We start from the raw sequence: 25,108 nt of genomic DNA on the forward strand, positions 1-25,108 counted from the left end.
TAGACTGAGGGGGCCTGGAGGGTGGGACTGTGCACATGTTGGCCCTGGACCCCTCCCCTGCCCCAAGGCCACACCTGCTCTCTGCCCAGAATCCATGTTCAGGGGGCGTCCGCTGGGAGGACGGGTGGGTGGTGTGGTGTTACCGCTGGTGAGGCTCCCAGATGAAGCTCCCAGCGCCCGCCACGCTGCCCTGGAGCCCAGGTGAGAAGAGGCTGCCGTGCAGCACTCTGATGATCAGGTTCATTACTGCCCACCACGGAGCCCACGCTGGCTTCATTCATGTGACCACCCCACCACAGACACGGGCACGCATTAACTGGACCGGCGGTGGGGCCTGCTTTCCAGAATTCTGGGGATCATAAAGGTAATCAGGGCTGTGGGAGGCTTGTTGATGACCCTGGAGCGCGGGGCATAGGGTGGCCTGCCCCATCCCGGCGCTCTCTACGTGCCCCTGGGCCCCTCCGGGATGCCCTTGGTCCCTGGTCCCTCTGCCCTCACTGCCCCACCTACCCCGCACCTCTCCACACCCACAGGAGACAGTCCTGGGGGCCAAACTGAGTCTGGAAGAAAAGCACACTGGCATTATGATTATAGATTTTAGCAGCAGCTGGTGGTTGCAAGGCACTGGGGCCGAGGAAGGAGGCTGCTTTTCTGGGCCTCAGTTTCCCCATCAGTAACCAAAGCCCAAAGGACACCTGTGACCATCACCTCCTCTGGAAGCTTCCCCCGAGATCACCCCCATTCAATCACTCAATCACCCAGTGAGACCTACTGCGTGCCCTTGACAGTCCCCTCACTGAATCCTCACCTGAGGCCTGGCAGGGAGTGGGGAAGCTACCCATCGTACAGATGAAAGAATTGTGGCCTGGAGGGCCAGGGCCTTTCTCAAGGGCACCCAGCTAGTGAGCATGGGAGCCAGGATAGAACCCTCCCCGTGGCAGCCCCTCTGGCCAGGACACAGAGGCGCAACCCCCTGCCCTGGCAGGGCACCCCCCCATGCTGTCTGCCACGAGGGCTGAGGATCCCAGGATACCTGCTCCCGAGCACCCATCCCACAGACATCTCGTGCATCCCCGCCTGCCCCATCTCCATCCTTCCCATGTCAGGCAGCAGCACCTCCATTGCTCAAGAAAGACACCCAGGCCTTGTCCCCGACACCGGCGCCCTGATGGGCAATGCCTCCAGAGCCTCAGTGGGCCTGTCGAGGGATGCAGGCGATGCGGCAGCTCTCAGGCTGTCATGAAGGTAGGGTGAGAGCGTGCAGGAGGGGGCCAGACATCTCAAACAGTCAGGGCTGGCTTTCTGCCCGTGGTTAATGGGGGTGAGGCAGATGCTGAGAAACAGGTACACGGCAGGTGCTTGCTCTGAAATACTCAGCCAACACCAGAACTGGTGATGTGCCCTCTCTGGGAAAAATGCAGTCTGGGGGCACAGCAGAGCCGGCCCGCTGCCCCCGACTCTGAAATGCTCTCGCAGTCCTAACTCAGTCTAGGTCTGCAGGTCACAGCCCGACACCCCCCCTCGCCAGGTGGTCCTCTCCTTCACGATGGGAATAATGCCATCTGCCCAATGGTTGAGGAAACAGGGTCTGGGAACAAATGAGACCATGTGACAGGCGGGCAGGAGGCTAACAGGGTGAAGCGGCCCACAGAGCGCCAGCCACGTGCCCAGCTCCACGTTCACGAGTTCATTCGCAAAACAACCTTCCAAGTTAGGTGCTATTATTATGATCTGCATTTTAGAGATGCAGAAACTGAGAATCAGAGAGGTTCAGAAACTTGCCCAGGTCCACACAGCCAGTAAGTGGCCGGTCTGGGATTCAAATCCAGGTAAGTCCACCTTCTTAACCACGTACTTCATCAGGGAGCCTTTGCAGAGGAGTGGGACTCAGATGGGCTGTGAGGACAGGAGACTTGGAAGGGCAGGGCAGAAGAACGTAAGAGAGAACAGTCCATGTGGAGGGTCCCTTTATAATGCCCTGACTCCCAAAGGGAGAAATCAAAGTGAGGCAGTCATTCACAGCTTAGTAAGAATTAGCGCATAAGACTTCCTTTGCTAGAATCATGTTTAGAAATGAGGCAGAGTCGGGAGGAGCAGCTGGGTCCAGGGCTCAGGTGGCCACACAGAGGGGCGCTGGGTGCCACACAAGAGCTTTGGGTTTTCTGAAGGGTCAGTGGGGGCCCGGAGGCCTCGGAGGTGCATCCTCACTCTGGGCTTTGGGAAGGGTGCGGGTGTGGCCCTCGGGAGGGAACACTGGAAGGGGCGAGTGGGCTGCAAATTTTGGCCCAGACACAGAGGCCTCCTCCCACTGGGCAGTGTCCAGCTGCTCCGGGAGGCTGTGGCTGTCCTGACCCCGGAGACCTAGACAAGCCCCTTTCCGCCTCTGGCCTCTGTTTCCCCAAACCCCTTCGGCTCCGTGATCCCTCCTGGCTGGCAGGGGCAGGAGGCCGAGAGCCCGAGAACGGCAGAGCTCAGCTGCCAGGTGAGATCCCCCCTGCCCGCGGGCCTTTGCCCACGTCGGACCCCCTGCCGGGAATGCCCTCCCCCCACTCCTCCTTATCTCCGTCCAAGCATCTCCCTCTCAGGAAGGCTCCCCTACATGCTGCTGAGGCCAGATCCCTCCGGTGGAGGTTCTCACACCTCTGAGGGCCTCTCACAGGGTGATTTTTTTTAAAAACCACTACTCCCTGAGGGGGTGGGGGGCAAAAGTGTCCCCAACACTCCCCTTCCTGGGAGGCAGAGTGGAGGCCCCCCTCTCGGGCATCATGAAGTGTGGGGAATAGCTGTTCCCCATCCTCCTTCCTCACTGTGCACCACACTTTGGTCTCATTCCAGAGCATTTACTGAGCATCTACTACGTGACAGCTCTAAGTGCTGGGGGTCAGCAGTCAGTTGCTGTTCTTGGCGGGGAGGCGGATGTAAATAAGATAAATAAATAAGACAAATTGAGAGTCAGGTGGGGATGAGGAAGATGGAAAATCAAGGCAGGGAGGAGGAGGAGGCTGGGGGAGGGGCTATAATTGTACATGGAATGAGTGGTTAGGAGCCCCACCCTGACCAGGGATGACATTTGAGAACAATGTGAAAGGAGGGGAGGCAGGGAGTCACGTGGATATCTGGGGACGAACATTCCAGGCAGAAGGAAAGGCACCTGCAAAGGCCCTGGGGCAGGAGCCTGTCTGATGGGCCTGAGGAGCGGCATCGAGGCCTGGTGGTTAGAGGGGGTGGGCAGGGAGAGCCTCTGGAAATGAGGTCAGTGCGATTTGGCATCTCTGGGGCGACCTCCTGGGCGTCAGCCTGGCACTTGGCATAGTGTCTCGGCACAGCGAGTGGCGTCTGGTATAGGCAGCCCTGCAACACGCGTGGGTGACACGAATGAATCAAGAGTATGGGCCTGAGCGTTTGGCGTCTGCGTGAAAAAAAGCACACAGAAAACCCACAAAACCAAAAAAAAACAAAAAAAAGCCAAAAATCAAAAAACCCCCAAACCCCCACGAAAGCCAAAAAAACCCAAAACAAAAAACTAAACAAACAAAAAAAACCCCAAATTAAAAAGCCCACAAAACCCAAAAAGCAAAAAAAAAACCCAAAACAAGGAAAACCAAAAATATTTAAAAAACAAAAAACGAAAAAATTAAAAACACAAAAAAACCACAAAACAACCCCCCCAAACAAAAAAAAGCCAACAAACAAACAAACCCCAAACTCCCACAAACCCAAAAAACACAAACCCAAAAAACACAACAAAAAACCCAAACAAAAAAACGAAAAAATTAAAAAACACAAAACCCAAAACGCAAAAAAACTCCAAAAACCAAAAAAAAATTTTAAAACAGAAAACCCAGAAAACCAGAAAACAAAAAAAGCCAAAGAACCAAAAAAATTTTTTTAACCCAAAAAACAAAAAAAATCCCCAAAACCAATAAAAGAAAAACCCAAAGTAAAAAACCACAAAACCCCAAAAAGCAAAAAAAACACATATACACAAAACGAAAAACCAAAACCAAACCAACCAACCAAACAGCAACCAAAACCCACAAAGAACAACGACCAAGAGGAGCCTGACCTCAAAACCATACGCGAAAATCACTTTCAATAGCTTCATGACGTCAGAAGGGTTTCTTAAACAAGACACAAAAAGCTTTCATCAAAAAGTAAAAGCCTGAAAGATTCAAGAGAAATTCAACGGAATTAAAATCAAGAACTTCTGTTCATCAGAGGACCATTGAAAGAGTGAGAAGCAAGCAACCAGCGGGAGGTGCATTTGCCACACGTGTGACTGACAAGGGCTCTCTGAAGAGCTCCAAATCAATAGGACAAGCGATGGAAAAACACACAGAAGTCACAAACGAGGAAGCCCAAATGGGCAGTAATCCAGGGCCGTGCAATTAACGCTACCGCTACCGGAGGAGCAGCTCCTCCGCCTGTGGCCTGAGGGAGCCCAGTGAGGGGAGGCTGCGGAGACACAGGGAGTCCCAGTGCCGCGGGGAGGGCGTGGCCTCATCTCCTAAAGCTGGCGGTGGGCGTGCCCTGTGCCCCAGCAGTGCCGCCCCGAGGTACCCCAGGAAGGCTGCACGAGCCCCCCAGCACCTGGACAGGCACGGTCACAGCAGTTTCATTCACAATGGTCCAGGCTGGAAGCCGCCCGTCCGGATGGCCATCACTGAACAAAGAGGTAACTTCACTCATAAATGCCGTTCCCCAAGACAGCCAGCAATGGGCAGTTCCACGCACTCCAAGGACGCCTCTCGAAAACATGATGTTTTAGTGGAAAAAAAAAAAAAAAGCCAACCTGAAAGCACAGGCGAATAGACACCATGTATGTGAAGTTCCAGACCGGGCAAAACAAAACGATGTCAGTTAGGGATGCTCTCAGGCGGCCAAATCGGGAAGAAAACAAGCAACCACTTTATCACAAAAGCCAGGATCCTGAAGACTTCCGGGGGAGGAGGAGGGGGCTGTGACTGGGGAAGGGTCTCGATGGGGGCTGATCCCTGGGAGGTGGGCAGCATTCAACTTGTTGACCTGGGTGGCGGTCGTCCTAAAGTTAACCTCTAAAGGCACAGATGTTTACTTTTCTAGATGCCTCTCACAGCTCACAACTTTGAACAATTATATTGTGGGGGGAGGGGTGGACTTGGAACAGGAATAGCTCTGGGTTTCCTAGGCACCTTCTGTGTCCCAGGTGCCATGTGAGGCGACTGACCCACTTTGCTCTATGACAGAGGAGAGAACTGAGGCTCCCACAGAGGAAATGGCTTGCCAAAAGGCATGCAGCAAAGCGGCCACGGCGGTTGTTAAGACAGGCGGAGCCGGGGCGGACAAGGCAGAGGAGGGGATTAACTTGGGATTAGCGGTGCAGCGGCTCCGCGTGCCGACAGCCAGCCGGGACTCGCTAATATCCGCAAATATTTGAGTGTCACAGGAGGGGTTTTTCAAGCAGTCAGAGGCAGGAGAGCTGGGTGAGCAAGGGGCAGGGGGCATGCATCAGGCCAGAGCAGAGGCGGCCAGATCTGGGGCTGGAGAAATGGACCCGTGCTCTGCTCGCAGGGGCTTCCTTATGGGGCGGAGAGGACAGAGGACACCCCACCGACCGCCACTCCCCACCCCTCACCGGTCTCCCTGAACACAGCCTTGTTTCCTCAGGCCCCCAGGACTCTGCACCTCTAGGAAGGCTCGTCCTATCTGTCCTCCTTGCAAACTCCTATTCATTCTTTAAGCCTTGGCTCAAGTGTCGCTGCTTCCAGGAAGCCCTCTCTGATTCCCCAGGCTAGTGTCTCCAACCTGGGATCCCTGGGGGCCTGTGTTTTGGGCCTGGGTCCTTGTTCTGGAGGGCTGACCTGTCTCAGCACCAGCGCAGGACCTGGTACACAGAGGGGGAATGAGCCCATCTGGGGGTGAGGGATAGGAGAGTCACAAAAGCCACAGAGAAAAGTGACAAGGAGGATAACTAGTCTGTCATGTGGACAAGAAGGTGGGTGGAAGGGCATTCTGAGCAGAGACAACAGCATGAGAGGCATGAAAGGCAGAGAGGCGTGAAGGTGAAGCTAGTTCGGGACTCAGAAGTGGGGCTGCAGCGTGGGGTGGGTGGTGAGGAGAGAGGCTCAGGCAGAGGGAGCCCCAGCTGGGTACCTGCTCACAAAGGGAGCCACTGAGGGTCACAGGACATAGTCCTTGTGGTTCAGGCACTGCGGGTGGGTGGGTGTGTTGTGTGACAAGTGTTGGACGGGGCAAAGGGCCTGCCCTCTCGGAGCTCAGTTCAGATTCCTAGGCCCAGCCTGCGATGCGGGCCCCAGGACAGGAGGAAGGACCCCGGCACAGAGCCATCCTGCTGGACAGCCAAGACCCCTTCACTTGTACCACAAATGAATCTTCTCCCGCCTGGGAACCCAGAGTTGTGCAGGTCGGATGCCCCACAGTGAACCTCTACCTGGACCCCTGCTGTGGGCCAGGTCCCAGGTGAGGCCCGTCAGACCCCAGTATCTCAGGTCGTCCTCCCAACAGCCCTGCAAGGTGGGGGTGCTCAGGATACCCACTTTACAGATGAGGAAACTGAGCCCCAGAGAGGGTCAGGACTTTGCCAGAAGACCCTGTGACCTACACCATGGGAGGCCATGCTGACCAGCTTCCCCTACATCCCTTGGGGCCTCTTGGTCCTGGACCCCTGACACTAAATGCAGGGCAGAACCCTACAGGGGCAGCCCCAGTACTGGCTGGGAAGAAATAGTCTGGAAAGGCCCTCGAGGTCGCTCTGAAACTACTAATAGGGTGAGAGGGAGAGGAGAGCAGGATGCTCCCCAATTCTGGGAGGCTATGCTGTGTCCTGGCCACACGGGACCCCCAATCCCACCAGCTTCTGAGCTCTGCTTCCCATGCCTCAGTGCAGCCAAGAAGCCTGGGCCCTGGCCACTGCGACCAACCTTCAGGATTCCACTCAGGGAAGCCCTCAGCCCACCCAACAAAGAGATGCTCGTGGCCCTCAGCAGCTGAGACAGTGGATCTGCCCACCCGGCTCACTTGTCCACCTGTGTTCCAGCCAGGCTGGGCCATGTCTCTGTCCCTACTGCTCACAAGCTCCAGGCTGGGCATGGAGAGAGAGGGAAAGAGAACCAGAGAGGGGCCCCCCACCAGGCTGGCCTCAAGGTGCCCCATGAATGCTACCTTCTTTTCAAGTCCTAGCTACGTAGTGATGCCTCCTCCACAGACAGCCCCATCCAGTAGGGGTACTGGTGAGATGATAGCCGATGGGGGTATAGAGGAGGGTCCTGGCATGAGGTCAGAGGCCTGAGCTCATCTATGTGGCCAGAGGCAGAGCTGCTGCCATCTGGGCCTCATCAGCCCCACCTGGACCTTGACCATGATAAGGTGGGCCTGGCTGATGGACGTTTGGTTTTGTGTCTGAGCTCCTACGACCTAAGAGATTGGACTCCTCCTCCCAGCCCAAGACAAATGGGTTCTGGTCCTGTGGGACCCACAAGGGAGGGCTGCACTCCAGCTCAGCGGCCAGAAGATGGCCCTGCTCTCATGTCCAGTCTGGGGCCTCCGTGTGGGCCCACCTGTCCCCAGGGTCCCCCTGGGCATTCCCGAGTGACTCATCCACAGCACTGAGGGTCACTTGGGAAGGCCCCAGGGCCCTATCCCCTAGACCGTGGGACCTGCACTGGAACAAGCTGGGCTCTGCTGGGTCCCTGCCCCTTGGGGAATGGGTGCACCTGCTACCGAGCTGCCTCCCCAGGGATGCTGATCCTGGCCTTGGGAGGGGGGAAGAGGGGGAAGGAGGAGGCCAAGAGACCCTCCAGGCCCCGCGGATCTTCCTGAAACCCAGCAGCCAGAGCTGGGCCTCGGTTCAGCTTCCGGAAGGAAGACACAGGAGGGGTGATCCCAAAGTGGGGGTCAGGGTGCCCAAGGGAAGTTGTGAATATTCAAATCGACTGATCCCGGGCCAGCCGAGAATGGCACCCAGTGGAGTCCTTAAGGCTCAAAGTTTAGCACCTGGAGGGAGGCCGAGGGAGACTCTCCCCAGACGCCCTCTCGGGATTCCCCTAAAATGGCTCCAAGATGCGACTGCCTGGCCCGCCGGGAGGACCCCATCCCCCAGCCCTGCCCCCACAAGGTGGAAACTTAAAAACTCAGAACAGGCAACTGTCAGCTGGGGGATGGGAGACCGGCCGGCGCGGGGGACTGATGCCTAACGGCAGGAGCAGGGTCCCGGGGGACAATCCAGAGTCCAGGGCAGGGCCCGGGGTACCGCGTAAACCCGCGCGCGCGCCGTCCCGGCCCTGGGTGGCGCACTCCCACCCGCAGCCGCATCGGCCCCGGCCCGGCCGGGGACCCCCCGCGCGGCGCTCCCCGCGGTCTAGTCGCGCGCGCGCGCGCGCACACACACGCACCACACACACACATACCGGCCCGGGCCAGCCCCGCCGGGCGGCCGCGGGCCGTAGATGCGCTCGGGCAAAGCCCTCTCCCGTCGCCCTCCCTAGCGCCCCATCCCCGACCCCGGCCCCGAGAGCCGCGGCACGGAAGACGCTCCACTCACCTGAGTTTTTCCATGTCTGCGGCAGAGGCCTGCGAGAAACCAAACGAGAGGGTCAGCAGGCAGGAGGCGTGCGCTCCGCGGCCGCGCCGGGCGGAGCTGGGCACCGCGGGCACAGGCGGGCGCGGCGGCGGGTCACCCCCGCGCGGCTCGGTTGTTGGAAAGTCCGGCCCGCGCGCCCCCAGCCCACACTCACTGGCCGCAGTCCCTGGGACTCAATGGGTGCGCGGGGCCTCGGCCGAGTAACAGGTGAGCCCGCCCGGGCCGCCGCGCACCGAGTTACGCCCCCCGGGGAGAGGAAGGGGCTGGCCCGGGGACTCGGGACCGCGCTGACCGGGGCGACCCCAGTCTCGCCTGCCTGCAAAAGAGGGGACCCGGCCTGGCTGCGTTAACTCTCCGGCGGCCGCGGTCCCCGCTGCAACCCCCCCCCACGCCCCACCCCGCCCGTTAACCCTTCCAGCCCCGCGCTCCCTCCCGGAGGAAGCCAAGCCCTGAATTGCAGAATCTCCGAGTCGGAGAATGTTCAAATCGGGCAATTGGGGGCCATATGGAAGTGCAGAACCTGACACGCACACGATCCGAGGGTGCTAGCAGTCGGGACCTCAGACTCCTCAATCAGGGACCCTGCTGCCCTCAGCTCCTGGGGTCCGGGCCTGGCTCGCCCCTCCGGGCCCAAGGGATTAACCCTTGCGCGCCCTGTTCGCCAGCGGGGCTCCCTGCCGGGCTTGCGCAGACCCGCCCGCGCGCGGCTCGGAGACCCTCCCCGCCCAGCCCGGCGCAGCCGGGAAGCCCCTCCGAGGGCCGGACGGGGGGCCCACCGGCTGCCGTTAACCCTGCGGGCGCCGGCGAACAACCCGGACCGCTTGCGGCCCGGGCGGGATCGCACTTCCTGCGCGAAGCGGGGGGCGCGGGGAGGGCTCTCCATCGCCCGGGAGAGGCCGCTCCCGGGGGCTTTTCCCCGTCCTTCCGTACCATGGCCGGCATTAAAGGGGGACAGGGGGCTGAGCCCAGGGACCACGCGACACACCTGGGAAGACTGATGGCTGCCCATCCCGGCCCCTCGCGCCAGGAGCCGCCGCCGCGTCCGCCGGGAGCGCGCTCCGCTCCGGTCGGGGCCCCACGCCGCCTCCCCACCGCCCCGCCGGGCGAGGGCGCAGCCCGGCAGCCAGCGCCGAGCTGGAAGGCCCGACCGGGGGCCCTCCGCCAGGCTCGGCCACCAATTCCCCGGGTGCTGGTCAGGCCCTCCCGAGACTCCCCTGGCCTCAGTTTCCTCACCTGCGAGCTGGGCTTGGGGGCAGGGGGAGCCAGACAAGGCGCTCTGCTGCCCTTCTGCATCGCGGACTGCGGAGGGGCTGGGGTGCGGGAAGGAATTCCAGAGGAAAGGATCCCCGAGGCGTCTGGACTGGCGGCCAGACACAATCCCCGACGCTCTAAAAGTTGTCGGAGACCACAAGCCCAGACCCCTCTATATACCCTCCTCCCCCAAGACAAAGAGCTGGCCTATTGGCCAGCATCTCCCCGACGCCCCCTATGTACCCAGGCCCACCTTTCCCAGGTTCCCATCACCGCGCTCAGCACACTAGATCCCAGCATACAGCAGGCGCTCAATAAACACGGATAATGCATGCTTGAATCCTACACCTCTCTGGCGTGTCTTTCCTGCCTCTTCCCTTCTGGCTGTGAGTTCCAGGCAGGAGCCCTGTCCCTTCACCAGGGCACCCCCAGCACCCAGCAGGCCTGGCCTCCACCCCGCCAACGCAGGGTGGGAGGAGCTCTGCGTTGCGAGGGTCAGCCCCAAGCCCCAAAGTCCAAGTGTTCCATCATCCACCCACGATGTCTCGCTCATTCATTAGCTCTGGGCTTGGTTCTTGCGGTTCGGAGGCGGCAGCAAATGAGGCGAGCCCTGCCCTCAGGGGCTAATGGTTGAGAAATGAAACCGCGGCTCGCCTCCCGGGAGTGTCCACTCACAGCAGAGCGGCAGAGATAATGACACCACCGCCCAGCAGCCCTGCGTTCACCACACTGTCCGGCTCTTCCTCAGGGAAGCAGTCACTCCCATTTTACACATAAGGAGAGCGAAGCTCAGAGACAGAGCCCAGCTGGGCCTGGACCCCATTCCTCAGAGACCTTTCCCACCCAAAGCCTGGGGACACCCCTCAGATGTCTCCAGTTGCCTCAGTCACTCACAGTGAATGACCTGCCAGGGAGTTTGTCTAAAATTAATAAGAATGTATTAAAATTTAATTATAAAAATCTCGCATTTATTATTTATATTGAATGTTTCAGCCCTTCTAAAAGACCTGTCTGGGAATTTCTTCCCCAAGGAGGGACTCTAGGAGAGGCTCCTGGTGGCAGGGGGTAGGGTGGGTGGGAGGGGCAGAAGGCTGACAGGGAATGGGAGGGGGTCCAGCCCCAGCACCTCAGCAGCCCCTGCCTTCACTCTGCTAATCCAGACCCTGAAGCCTGGCTCTGATCCTACCACGCAGTCTCCCCAGACCCAGTGCCTGTGTGGTCACCACCGCCCTCACCCTTAAAGGCCGCTTCCTCCAGTCAGCCCTCCATGATGGAGGCCCAGCGGAGTAGTTGGGTTTGGCCTCCACACCAGTTCTGTACTCCCCGGGGCAGGGCCTGTGTCTTGCCCAGCTGTGTCCCGGGGCTAGCCCAGCACCTCACCCAGGGGGTGGGAGTTGTGCGTGAAGCTCTGGGTGTATAAAAAGAGCAGTCACAGCTGTACGTGGCTGGCCCCGTGCGGAGGGGCTATGCCTTGGCAATGGTCTTGGTGTTGGGGCCAGAGAACCACATTTGAGTCTTGACTTTGCAAATCATTATCACAGGGTTTGGGGACATTCCTGAGATGCCCCCCTTTTGGATGAGGAAACCTGGGCCAGAGCATGAAGTGGCTTGCCCTGAGTCACCTGAGGTTAGCTGAGGCCTGCCTGTTGGGCTGGGTGGAGGAGAATGGGGGCACTGCGTGGGTCTCAGACCAGAGGTAGTGCCTCCATTATAGGAGGGGGGCCGGGGCTGGTGGAGACCATGACTATGAGGGACCTTGAGATGTCTAGGGTCCCCAGTGTGAAATGATGGGGCAGGAAACACCCTCAAGGTCCCATCTGGCCCCTCCAGGGACCACAGGCAAGTGGGGTCCCAGTGCTCTCCTGATACAGGTAGGAACACAGGCTGGCACTCTGGGTGCCCTCAGAGGGAGAGTTCATCCCTGCCCTGGGCGCTGTCCCTCTGGTTCACCCCATACTCACAGCCCCACGCCTATTCCTGCAACACACCTGTGACATTGTCACTGTCTGTCCTAAACTCTCCTCTTGTCTCTTCTAGGTGGTCCAGCCCAGTGGCCATCTTTATTTCACACAAGCCTCACACAAGCCCCACTTGTTGGCTAAACTGGACCATAACATGCATCCCTGCCTCAGCCCACCTGCTACGTCTTCCTCCATGCCTTTGCTGGTGCTGGCCCCTGCCGCCCTGAATGCTCACCCTCCTTCACCGCGAGCCATATTCTGAGCTCCCTGCCGACCACCACAGCCCCACCACCTCCCTCCTTTCCCTATTCCCTGAGAGACTTTGAGCTTCCCGAGGGCCAGAGACAGGCCCCTCCATCCTTTAGTTGCCTGCTGTATAGCCAGCGCAGCCTTTGGCCCTGTTAAGGAAATCAATCCTATTTAATCCCCATCGTGACTTGCGAGGTGGGTCTTACAACCCCTATTTTACAGATGCAAGAACAGAGGCTCCAGGAGGCAAAGCCCTGCAGGCTGGGTGCAGAAGCGCGGAGGGTTGGGGCCAGCCTCCCGAGCTGCCATCCTCCCGGTGGCGCCTGGGCACGTGGCTGATGCACGTAGTAGGCGCTCCCAAGGGCAATGGAGGGAGGCGACTCTGCGTCACAAGTCAAGCCTCAACGAGGGGTCGGTAAATACTGACTGGGTCCGGCCTAACCCTCTGACCACACCCCCACCACCTGCCCTTCACTTGGCACACATTGGCCACACTGGCCACTTTGCTGGTCCCAAGCTCACCCAGCTCACTCCTGCCTCAGGGCCTTTGCACTTCCTTCCCTCTGCCTGGATCTTTCCTTCTCTGACTACCCACCTAAAGTAGCTCCTCTCTCCCACCGAATGATTTCTCATCACGCCCTGTCCCTTTGGACACATCCTCCGTGTCCATTTGCCTGCCCCCGCCCCTGCACTACAAGAGACACCCCTGACGGCAGGGCCCCTCTGCTTCAGCCACGGTGTCTCCATCACTAGGGCCTGTTGCAGAGGCCTCTGACGAGCAGTTGGTGACGCCTGAATGAATGCAATTGCTCTTAATCCCCAGCCAGTGGCATCTGCTCTCCACCTCGAGCAGCCTCTGGTCTGCTCTCACAGTCCCTGTCACTCACCCGTCGTCCCATCCCCTCCCCCAAGCCCACCCCCACGTTGGGGGCACCTGAGCCCGCTTGGTACCCAGCACACACACACCTGCACAGAGCCCTGCCCAGGGAACCCCTCTGCTGATGGGGGTCAGTCCCACACTGGCCCCCACGAGCAGATGTGTGAATCCTCTACTGGACCTCTACTGGACCATCTGGCCCGGGTGTGTTGCTGCCCTTTCCCACCCAAATCTTGTGGTGCCTGGAAACTGTCGCGAGAAGGAAAGCGGGTCCAGGTCAGGGAGGGGTCTGCTGGGCGCTGAGGCCTCCCCTCTGCCTCCGACTCACCCTGTGACCCTGGGCGAGTCCCTGCCTTCCCTCAGGGCCTGTGATGGGTCCCCTGGGCCCTCCTTAGATCTACTCTGAGCTCCAGCTTCCTTGGTTTCTTCCTGACCCTGTTCCCTCACCCTCTTCTCAAGGGGAGGAAACGAGACGAAGAGTACAGAGGGCAGAGATGGGGGGGGACCAAATCCCAGACGTGGCCCAGGCAGTGGCCACCCACCTCCCACTGACGGAGACTTGGGCTTCCTATGCAGCAAAACCCTCAACCTCTCCGAGCTCAATCCCTCATCTAGGGAGGATGGAAAATCTTCAAAGGACGTTGTGAGTGACACGGTGGCCACGTATGCGTATGGGCCTGTCTTGGGGATAGGGCTGGTGAAGGGCTGCAGCCACTCCTGAGCCAGACTTTAGACGTCATCACGCAGGGTGGACCCTCTGCTAAGAGGTTTTACATCACTCCTTGCCTTCTTGCATTCATTCAACAGACATTCACTGTGTGCCCTGTTCTAGGGGACGCAGCAGTGAACAGACTAAACTAGAGGACCTTCTCTGCTCTCACGGTGCTGAGATTCCCACGGCGGGGAGGCAGATTAGCCGGGGCATCAGTGCAGTGCCCGTCCTGCCCTGAGTTCAGGAAGCGTCCGGTCACCAGTGGGGAGCAGAGGTTGAGTTGGGGGCCCCTCGGGCTGCTGTGCGGAGGACACACTGAGGGGTGAGGGCAGGGCCTGAGGAGCCCAGCTGCAGGCACCTATACAAATCCAGTGGGGACCAGGGTGGAGGCGGGAGAGGCACTCAGATGCCCTGACAGACTAGAGGAGGGGGTGGAAGGAAAAATCGCCAAAGATGAGGCCATGGGTTTTGGCCTGAGCAGCTTGAAGGGGTCTGGGGAGAAGCTCAGGATTCGGGTCCAGACATCCCAGCAGGGATACGGACAAGAGGGTGGGGACTTGGGTTTGGAGTTCAGAGGAGGGTCCAGGAGGTGTGAATCTGGGAGCGGCCAGCATGGAGACAGCAATTAGGCTCCGAAACTGGATGAGGTCGCCAAGGGAGTGAGCGTAGATGGGCAAGAGGAGGGGCTCTGCCAGGCGAGGGTTCAGAGAGGGGGCGGGGCCAGCCCAGGGCACCGAGGAGGGGCAGGCGGGGAGGTAGGAGGGGAGAGGCGGTGTCACAGACTGTGTCATGGGTGAGAAGCCAGCCTCGGGTCCCTCAGCATCCCCCGCAGGGCTCGCTGCGCTGGGTACACAGTGGGTCATCCCAATACCTTAGTCGGAATACCAAGGTGAGCACAGGTGGACGGGAAAGGGGCGAGCGCTGGCCCAAGGTCACTCAGCAAGTTGGGGACTTGAACCCGTACCTTGGCTTGGGGCTGTCCCCAGATGGGGCCAAGAATGTCCTTCCCCTGGGGATTCTGGAGGACCTCGCTGCGGGCTGAGAGGTGCCCCGTCCCATCCCCCCGGCCGAGCCCCAAGCTTCTCTGCGTGGCCTGGGCAGGGCCTCGGGTTCCCAGCCGTGCGCCGGTACAGGGACTAGGCCCGCGGCAGCAAACTGGCCTGCTGAGCTAAATCTGGCCCACCGGCATGTTGTATTTGGCCTGCGAGAGGGTTTTAATTTTTTTTTTTTTAAACGTTTGAGCCAACATTTAAAAATTGGGAGAGTTTACATTTTAAAATCCGTATTTTTGGCTTCTACTGAAATTTTGGAAGATCTGGCAATTCCGGCCCACATTCCCACATGGCAACAGTTGGGGAGCAGGGAAGCAGCTGCCCCCTCCAGAAGCACCTTGGGGGTCCCCCACTGGGGAGAGGCGCTATCACACCTTACGCTGGCCCTACAGACGGGGAGCCTGAGGCCCAGAGGGTGGAGGGGGCTTGCTCGTGAGGTCTCACGTGGGAAAGCCCCTCAGGCAGGATCCAAACGCAGCCCTGGGGAGTTCCAGGCCTGGCATCTGGGGTCCTGTCACAACATCACTAAGGCCACTTCAGAGCCGCCAGCCCGCCTCTCCTTCCTTGACCCCGGCCTGTGCTTTCTGCTCTCTTCTGCCCGTTTTGTTCTCAGGAAACACCTGGCTTCAGTCATTCACACTGTAGTACGAGTGAGCCTTGGTACCAGGTCTGTGACAGTGACGGCTGGAGGTCCCGGAGACCTTCCACAGTGGCTTCTTGTTTGCTGGACAGTGAAGGGGCAGCCCAGAGTCCCCCACGACCATGCCGCCAGACGGGGCAGAGGCCTTCCCCCACCCTTGCTTGCTCTGTCACTTCCTCCCTGAAGTGGCTGACGGTGCGGCTCCAGGCACTGTCCTCCAGAAAGGGCTTTCAGACTGCTGCCTGGAAGCCCGGGGTCTCCCTACCTTCCCGAAGCCCCACCTTCACCCTGGGAACTGTTCCAAGGACACAAGCCTGTCCAGGCTAGGTAGAGGGGCCGTCATCATCACCTTCACGGCTACCATCGTCCCAGGGACGGGATTCCTGTCGTGCGCCAGGCACCTCCACTGGCCACACACACGAAGACACTGGGGGATGCGGCTTGTCCGGGTTCCCTGAGCCAGGGCACAGCCCAGCCAGGACCCTGCCGGGCCCTGCTCGCTGAGCCTCAGTTCCTGGTCTGTGAAATGGGCCAGATCCTAGTATCTCTCTCACTGGCCTGTTTGGAGTATTTGACACGAGGCTGGAGCTGACCACATATGACGCTGGGCTGGGCTGGGCTGGGCTGGGGGCTGATGCCCACCTCCTGCTTCAAGGAGCCAACACCAGCTCCTTGGGAAGGACATTCTGGCTGGGACCCAGGACACAGCCCTGCCCCCCAGCACCTGCTGCAGGACCCTGACAGGTCCCCAAGGCCCTGTGCTGCCTTCAGACAGAATCTTCCAGAGGCCTGAACATCACAGGGCTCCCCCGGACCCAGTGGTCCCTGGAGGTCTGCATGGTGTGCAGAGCCTAGAGCGGAGGGTGGGGAGGTCCTGGATGGCCAGGCCCGCGTGGAGGAGTCCAGGGACGCGATCCTTACTGGGTGCCTGCTGGATGCTTTCCCCGTGACAAGGCGAAAGAAAACTCGTGACCATGACCGCTTTTCCATGGCCAGGGAAACCGAGGCCCCGAGTGGGCGGGCAACCTGCCCAGGTCCTTGAGCTGGGTCCCCCTGAGCTGAGAACTCCCCGGCTGCACTTGGCCCAGCAGATCCCAGAGGAAGGGCTGGTGGTCTTCAAATACCCAGAGCTCCCCTCCGGCCACGCTGCTCCCTGGCTCTCCCTGGAGAAAGGCAGGTCAGGTCATTGGAGGCAAGTGACGCGGAGAAGCGTAGGTGCAGAGGGGGAGGTGAGACGGCCTGTGTCCAGTCCCGGCTCCTCCCGTGACCTCCCCTCGCCTGTCGCCTCCCAGTGCGCAGTAATTCCGCAGCACAAGGATGACACCGACCCGCTGGGGGTGCACAGGGGTGGAGAGTTAGAACAACTCTGGTAAGCACTCGGCAAGCATCAGCTCTCTCCTACCGCCCAGGATTTTGTTTTTAAAAGAACCCCTTCGTGCAGGGCGGCCATTCTGGGAGGGGCCGGGACGAGATCTCCACCACCTGGCCCTGCAGCCCCACCTCGAGCCTGTGGCCAGGACAAGGCCCTCAACAGCCCATAAGGACCCGCCCTGGTCCCTGAAGACACAGGTGGTTTGGGAGACGAAGGCTAGCAGCGAGGTGGGGTGCCGCCATCCTGACACCCTGCACGACCCGATCCCCCAGGACGGCCGAGCAGGTCTCACCGAATCCTTCTTCCCATCTGTCTGAGGCTGAAATGTGTGTGTGTGGAGGGGGTGATGATGTGCTACTTAGATTCGAAGACCTCAGTCCAAGCCCAGACTCCCCAGGGGGCCCCGGGGCAACACAGAGCCTCAGTTTTCCAACTCCATAAAATGGGCAGCTAGGAAGGACGTGGACCCACCCGTCTGCCTGACAGGACTGTGACATCCGACCTCACGTGGACGTGTCTGAGGTTCAAATCTTCAAAAGAATCATCATATAAAATCCCGTGGTGAAACACCAAGGTCTCTGCCACTGGGGGTGTGATATTATTGTTATCATTGTTGTTTACTCGTGCGTACTCCAGAAATAGCCTGCCTGCCCCAAAGCCAGAAATTTCATCCTAGAGCTTCATTCTTCGGGTGCTTAAGGTCTTTCCCGTTACAGTGATTATGAAAGGGGGGTGATGAGGGGACTCGGAGGGGGTCAGCCAAAACTTGTGGGGAAATGGCCCATCAAGGAGAAGGGAAGGGGCCCCAGCAGACCTCTGTCCAGCTGCCCCCTAGGGGATGGGCGGGGGCTGAGACTCACCGGGCTTGGAGGCCTCTGGGGGGAAGCAGCTGGGCCTCCATGCTTGCTGCCGCCCACGCGAGTCTCCGTGGCCCGGCCCGGCCCCCCTCTGCTTGCAGCCTCCGGGGCCACCTCCGAGGACAGCTCGGGGCTCAGGGCCAGGGTCTTCTCTGGGGCTGCAGATCCTGCGAGGGGCTCCCGGGCCAGGCCTGGGTCTTGCTCGCCTGGGGAGGGCTCCGGGCTGCGGCCTCTGGGGCCCCAGAAGGCCTCCAGGGTCCCGGGGTCCAGAACCCGCACGGCGACCTCATCCAGGAATCTGGAGAAGGGCAGCCTGGCCTCCTGTCGGCGGCTCAGCCGGGCGAGAGGGCCGGTGGCAGCCCTGCTGCCAGTGCCCAGGGGCTCCGGGATGGACAGCAGGCCAGGTGATGCCTTTGTCTCCTCCTGGCCAGGCTGTTTCAGCCAGCTGGGGTGAGATGGTGGGCCCTTGGGGCTCTGACCTGAGCTGGGGCTCAGTCTGCAGTTTTGAAGGTCCTCTCTGCAGACCTCCTTCCTGGGGGCTTCGGCCCTAGGCTCCACAAGGGAGCCGTGGCCATCCTGCCTGCGGCTGCCGGGCTCAGAGCCCCGTGCCTGGAAGCCGGCCCCTGAGAGCATCCTCCTTGGGCAGTCCAAGGTCAAGCCTCTCCAAGTACCTCACTGACACCTACTTCTCTCCTCCCACGTGGCTGGGACTCCTTTGCCCTCTGTGTGGGGGGAGGGGGGCGGCAGGGCCACCCGTCCCTCACTGGCCAGAGTGATCAGCTGAACGCCCGCCCCCATCGATCCAGAGAGCACGTGGCAGGGGGCCTCCCGCCCCCTAAATTGATTCTCACTAAATGGGAGCTGGACTCCAGGGCTTAGAAAGTGCTAGAGAAGGGAAGGTCATGTCCTGTGCTCTTCATCTGCCTGGGGAGGCAGCCTGCACTGAATGAGCGCCTGCTGTGTGCCAGGGGGCGGAGGGGAAGCCCTGGGCTGGGCCTCACACCCTGCACTCCCCACATCTCCTCATCTCTGCCAGGTGTGGGGTTGGGTGCAGGGACATGGGTGAATATGGGGCCTGAAGGAGGGGAAATTAGAACCGCAACCATCTGGCAGAATGGGAGGGTGTGGTGGAGACTGCTGGCTGCCCACTGTCCTCCCACTCTTCCTTAGTGAAGAACCCTCCTTTTATTCTGGGAGGCAAGATACCCAATTAAAAGACTGCATTTCCCAGGCTCCTCTGCAGCCAGGGGTAGCCAATGAGATATAAACAGAAATTACTGGGTGTGGCTGCTCCTTAAAAGGGATCAGAAAGCTTGGCTGTGCCCTTTTTGCTCCCACTCCCAAACCCTCCTGCTTCTTATCTAGAACATGGAAGTGATGGTTGGAGCTATTGCAGCTGTTTTGCACTGTGAGGCAAACTTGAGGCAGAAGCCATGTACAAAGGCTGGAGGAACAGAAAGACAAAAAAGAACCTGGGTTCCTGATGACCACTGAGTCATCACACTAGCCCTGGACCACCTGCCTCTGGCACTTCCTTAACTTGACAGAAATAACCCCCTGTCTTATTTAAGCCATGGTTATTTCCAGTCCCTGTTACTAGCAGCTGTGTGCAATTCCTCACTGATACACAGGGGATAAGGTTAGGAACCATGGTTGACAGCGCTATGAGGCAAGAGCCTTTGGCGCATGGGGGCCCAGGGTGCAGTTAGATGGGGAGTGGGGTGGGGAAGAATACCCCAGAGAAGGGCCAGAGCCCTTGCTCCTTTGCGTGAAGGGAGACACACAGATCCCTGGCATCTCAGGAAGCCAGGAGTCCACGCAGAACTCCTGGGATGGAGCTGCATGAGTCAAAGGAAGGCTCGCTAGGGGGTGGCAGCCCCAGGCTCTTGGCCATGATCCCCAGCCCTGGCTTCTGGTGCTGCTTGGAGGATGGCCTAGGCTCTCTTTGGCACTGCCTGCTCATGGCTGTGTACCTGGGGCCTCTGCCCATCTAGTGCCTAGATGCCTCACATCAAGTGCTGGGGACCCCTTCTTTTCTGAGCTCGGCTGGACACCTCTCTGGATGCCTCACAGCACCTGTGACTAAATGTCTGAAAAGCTTCATGAGCTCACCTGCCCAAGACAGGGATGGAAGCTGCCTGGACCTTCCCTCTCCCTCTCCCCCTTTCCCCCACCGTACCCCTAACCGTCAGGCCCTGACTACTCAGCCTTTCTCACACCTGGCCACCTCCCTCCATCCTCAGCATCATCTTGCTGGTCCCAGGTGCCACCATGTTTCATCCGAACACCTATAATCACCGCTCCCTGGGGTCCCTGACCCCAGCTTGGTCCACCCCACAAACGAGCCAGTGTGAACTTTTAAAATCACAGACTAGATAACCAGACAACATCACACATTCATACGCCCTGCAAGGCCCCAGTGTCTTTTCTACCCTCCCCCACAGACCACTCCAGGAACTTCCATCTAGTTCCTGAATGTGCCAAGCTCTCTCGGGTCTCAGGGCCTTTGCACTTGCTGTTCCCTCTCATCATCTAACTCCCAGCTAACTTTCAGGGCCCCAGTTCAATAGCCTGTCCCCTTCCTGGCCCCAGTTCAATAGCCTGTCCCCAGGCTATTGAACTGGGGCCCTGAACGTACATGATGCTAGCATGTACCCATTCACACCTGATCTGATCTGGACTGTAGCCCCAGATCAGATCAGGTACCCCTGCAGCAGCCTCTTATAACCCCTGCTCTTTTTAACATGACCCCTACCTGTAATCGACATTGCAATTATTTGTTTATTATCTGTATCCCCCTAGAATGTAAGCTCTACTCTACCCCAGCTCCCCACACAGCGCCAGGCACATAGGGGGCGCTCAACAAGTAGTTCTCGAATGAATGAATAAGTGAAGGCACCCGAGGTCTGACTCTCTTCACAAGCATCCCCAGCCTGGTGTGGACCTCCTCTGGGCTGGGCACTGGGCAGGAGAACGTGGGGAGTCAGGGGTCTCAGGCTCTTTGGAAGGCCACAGTGCTCCCAGCCACTGCTGCAGTCCCTGGAAGGCCACCCCTTTACGCATGGACACCCCCCTCCCCAGCAGCAGTCATCCAGCCCTGCTCCATTACTAGTGGGAACAGAACTTGGAGGCCGGCAGATCCAAGGTCAAATCTACCTCCAACACCCCAACGGATCCTGGGCAAGTCACGTCCCCTCCTCATTGCCACGTGGGGACACAGCAGTACCGCGCCCCAGGCAGTGATGTAGTGAGAGCGCAGAGAGCGCGCTGGGTGTCTTCAGCACAGAGCCCGGCATCTCGTGGGACCTCAGAACCCATCAGCCCAGGGCTCTAAGTTGGCCAATTCCCCTACTACGTGCGGCCACAGGAATGTGCTGGGGGCCCGGGCCAGCCGGTCCTCTGAGCCTCTCCCAGAGTTGCCGGCTGTACCAGACAAGTTCCTGTTGTCATAACAACCCCCTGGCTGTCCGCCGCCTGGGCCCGAGGTCCCGGAGGATGCTGTCGGCTGCCACGGCTCGCAGCCTGGGCCTGCTCACCTCTTAGCAGCCCGGGCTGCCTCTCCTGAAAGGGCTTCCGGCTCCCCTGCCTCTTGACTCATCTGCTCCAGCCCCGCTTCCTGAGCCCCTACTGTGTGCCAAGCTCCACACCATCGCCCAGATCCTCACCCAGTCCTGTGAGGGGGGGACAGCCGTGAACTGTCTTATGCTTAAAGGAGCAGCCTCTCACGGGGGCCAAGTGACTTGTCTGAGGTCACGTGGCTTGGAGGCGGCAGACCCAGGATGGGACCCCCAGAGGTCAGGCACTCATGCCCTGTTTCACTCCTGGACCCCCTCAGTCCCTCCTCTACCACCCAGACCCACCCTGCTCCCAAGGATGGGAAGCTGGTGTCTGTGAGCTCCGAGGGAGGAGGGACCCAGCTCCTGGTTGCCTCCTGGGGCTGAAACAGGAAAACCCGGCCACAGGGTACTGGTGGGACCCTGCAGCGGGGGCTGGGGGATGGGGAGGGCAGGCTGAGCATTCGCTAAGAGCTCCAAACATCACCTCACTTATTCTCACGGCAACCCCCCAAACTGGGCCGTGCTACCCTATTTCATGGAGGAGGACAGGGGCTTCGAGGGCTGAGTGGTAAACAGCCATGGCCTGCCACAGGCCAGGGACTGTAGCCAACACCCACAGAGTGCAGTCACCTTCCAAGCCTCCCTCATGCCAGTGCAGAAGTTTCTACTACCATCCCCCTCTTTTATAGATGAGGACCTTCCGGGTCTGAGGACTCTCACACTTTTCATCACCCTGCCTCTGCTTCTGGTTATTTCTGTGCTGGCCTCAGAACCCTCAAGGGCGGCCACAGGCCCAGCATTCATGCTCTGTGCCGTCATTCCTGCACTCTGAATTTGGCCCCAGCCTTTGTTCCTCAGAAGGGGGGTGCACTTGAGCCATCCAGACCTTCCAGAAAGTCTCCCGGGACAAGGAGCTCCATGCAGGAGTCCCCGCTGGTCACCTGTCTTTACAGAAGGCTATACTGCGGCTTCATCGTTCCCTGAGCATGTCTTCCAGCATAACTGGAGAGGCCTCATGGCCCCCTGCCCTCTCCCCAGCTCTGCAGCCTCCCTGCTATGGGATCACGGAACGGGAGGGAAGGGGGGTTACATGAAAAGAGGCTCCACCCATCCATCCCCGTAACCATTCATCTGCTAGCATGTACCCATTCACGCCTCAGTGCATCCTTCCGTGCCTGTACCTGCCATCCACCTCCCATTCACCCATGTATCCATCCTTGTCATTTGTATCTTGTATCCACACATCCATCTGTCCATCCACGGATGCATACATCCACTGACGTGTGTCTATTTGTGCACTGATCCACCCTCAAGCACTTATCCATCCACTCTTCCTGTATCCATCCATTCACCCATCCATTCTTACATCCATCCCCTTATTGACATTATTCAAGTCCCCATCCATCCAACCCGGCATCCACGTGTTGCTGCAGTGGTAGCCTCCAGGTGCATGGCCTTTTGGGGCTGGAGCCACTGCTGCGTCCCCTTCCTGGCTGGGGGCGGGGGGACAGTGAAGGCCCCCGTCACTCTCCTAACACCTGCCACACTAGTCAAGGTCCATGTCTCCTGGCGGTAGACTGAGATCTTGAAAGGTGAGGTCTGTATCAGAGTCACCTAAGTGGTCCCAATGAAAGGGGCAGAGGGGTACATGAGGAGAGTACGCTAGGGGGATGGAGAATTCCTTCATTTATTTGCTCACTCAGCCATTCATTCCTGTAATATTGAACCAACAGAGACAGCTCTGGTCAGCTTTTCCCCCCACCAGCTACCATCGAGGGCCTGCTCTCGGGCCACGGAAGCCACTCCTCTGACCGAGAGAGGTGTTGCGCCTCAGACACTGAGCCCCAGAGGGGGCAGGGCCTTGCTCAAGGTCACACAGCAGAGGAGGAACTGGAACCCGAGACTCCAGACTCCTATCCAGGCCTCTCCTCCAGGCTAGTGACCTGCTCTGCGGCAGGAGGGGGAACCAGGAGGGGACCCTGGGGGTGATTCTAGGCCAACACAGTGAGCCTGGGGTCAACCTTGGATTTGTCTCCAGAGATCTTTACCTGCTATGAGGGGAGGAGACACACACACACACACACACGCCGACCCATGGCCATGCCCTTGACCTCCACACTCCAGCTGGACTGACCCTCCTCTGATCCTTGCACACCCCCCTCTCACCCCCAGGCCTTGACTCAGGCTGTGCTTCTCAGGCTCCTCCACCCCTCCCCTGTTCAACTCCTACTCACTCCTGGGCTTCACGAGCCTCCTGGGATTTGGGAAATTGTGAACCATCTCCAACCAAGCCCTGGATGCAGGGACTGCTCTCCTCCCCTCATTCATTCATTCTTAGCCATCCTTAAGTGCCTACAGGAGTAGGGGTGCGACTTCAAAGTGTTGCCGGGGAGACAATGCTGAAGATGTTTATACCGGGCCTGGCACGTAGTAGGTGCTCAATAAGTGGCAGCTACCTGGGGCCAGACCCTGTACCCAAGGGTCTTTGAGAGAGGATGGGGTATCGATCACCTTCCAGACTGCTCTGACTCACTTCCGCTCCCGGACCCGGAAACGACCCACTCCCCACGCCCGGCGCATGGAAAGCCTGACCCACACCACTGAGGCTCTAGGCACCCCTAGCCCTGCCCACTCAGCATCCCAGGTGCGAACAGCTCCAGGTTCTGAGGATAAGAGGAACTCGGAGCGCAGGAATCTATAAATATGAGACAATAGCTCGGGAGGGTCCGTCTGCAGCAGCGCAGCCTCCCCTCGCCCGGCGCCGGCGCTCAGCAGCCGGGAAGAAGCCGCATCTGCCACTGCGCCTGCTTTTCTGTGCTGGCCTGATTATAGTGAGACTTGGGGAAATTAAGGGTTTTCGGGGACGCTGCCAGGGCCCAGGCTGCTGCCTTCCCGCCCTGTGCGTCACAGATGCCAGCGGAGCCGCCTCCATGGGCCACTTGCCCCAGCCGGCAGGGCCGCACCCGGCATGGCTGGGACGGCACCCCACAGTGTATAAGGGGCTTTCTTCCACAGTCCTCCCTGGCCCTGGGAGTGCAGAGGGCTCTGCTGCAGGCAGTGGGCAGGGGAACTGGGGCCCAGTGAAGGGCAAGGACCTGTCCCCGGCCCCAAAGATCTAGGGCACTGGGGCCTCCGTAGGAGCCAGGCCCATGGAGACCCTGTCCTGCTGGCCTGGGGCCCCAAGGCCTTGACCCCTGGTCAGATTTCGGTCTGCACAGCCCAGGTCTGTGGCTGACCTTGGCCATCCAGGGCTCCTCCTTTGTAGGCACAGCTCATTCTGCCACCCCCGCTCACTCCTGGGTGCCTACTCTGCTCCCATCCTGCTGGTCCAGGAGCCTCCAGGATGTCGCCCACGCTGTTCCTGCCCCAAAGGAACCACACTGGGGATGGGGTGGGGCCCAGACAAGGAAGGAAACACCTCGAAACCAGGCAGGAAGCGGAAACGCTAGGGCAGCAATTCCCATCCAACAGGGCTGGGGTTCAGGGAGGGAGGAAGCTCCAGTGGAGCGGCCCTGGGCGAGCCCTCCCCTCCCTGAGCCTCAGCGGCTTCGCTTCTTACTGAGGAGAAGGGGAACACCTGCCCCGCAGGTGCCGAATGAGACCACCGAGGGGGTCTGGGGCCGGCGCAAGCCCACGCGCTGCAAGCGCTCAGTGAACCAGCCCCTGGTCCAGCCTCCTTCCGGCTCCTCGACCTCTCCCAGGCGGTCGGCCTCACCGAGCCCTGACCCCGGGCAGGAGGGGGCCTGCCTGCACCCCGGCCACCCGCCGGGCACAGCGGAGGGTCCCAGATCCCTAGGCCCCGCCCTGCCCCCTCCCCCGTTCCACCCTCCCTTTCGCCGCAGGGACGCACGTGTTGGGGGGCGAAGACCCGGCAACTCGGGCCCAGGTGCTCAGGCCGGCCGCGTGGGGGGCAGGGCAGCGCGCTGAGACCGAGTCCCCGCCCCGCCCCGCCCCGCGAGCGCGCCCCGCGAGTGCTCCCCGCGGCCGGGCAAGCGTTCCTGT

The 25,108-nt window shown here is 59.8% G+C and overlaps 1 protein-coding gene across 3 annotated transcripts in view; it reads right to left on the reverse strand.

Moving 5' to 3' along the window:
* BEGAIN (brain enriched guanylate kinase associated) overlaps positions 1-9,386 on the reverse strand; it is a 28,406-nt gene extending 19,020 nt beyond the window's left edge. Inside the window, exons 1-2 of one of the 3 annotated variants that reach the window (XM_029236560.1) lie at positions 9,355-9,386; positions 8,540-8,568 (exon numbers count right to left, since the gene is read on the reverse strand). In XM_029236560.1, coding sequence (XP_029092393.1) covers positions 8,540-8,553 — 14 coding nt within the window. In that variant the 5' untranslated portion in view covers positions 8,554-8,568; positions 9,355-9,386. Of the gene's footprint in view, positions 1-8,539; positions 8,784-9,354 lie in introns of those variants that run through there. The other 2 variants (XM_029236561.1, XM_029236562.1) reach the window with 2 other exon arrangements.
* Positions 9,387-25,108: the final 15,722 nt, after the last annotated feature.

This window comes from Monodon monoceros, unplaced genomic scaffold (assembly GCF_005190385.1).
Source record: "Monodon monoceros isolate NGI ecotype Baffin Bay Population unplaced genomic scaffold, NGI_Narwhal_1 Super_Scaffold_21, whole genome shotgun sequence".
NCBI classification, from domain to species: Eukaryota; Metazoa; Chordata; class Mammalia; order Artiodactyla; family Monodontidae; genus Monodon; species Monodon monoceros.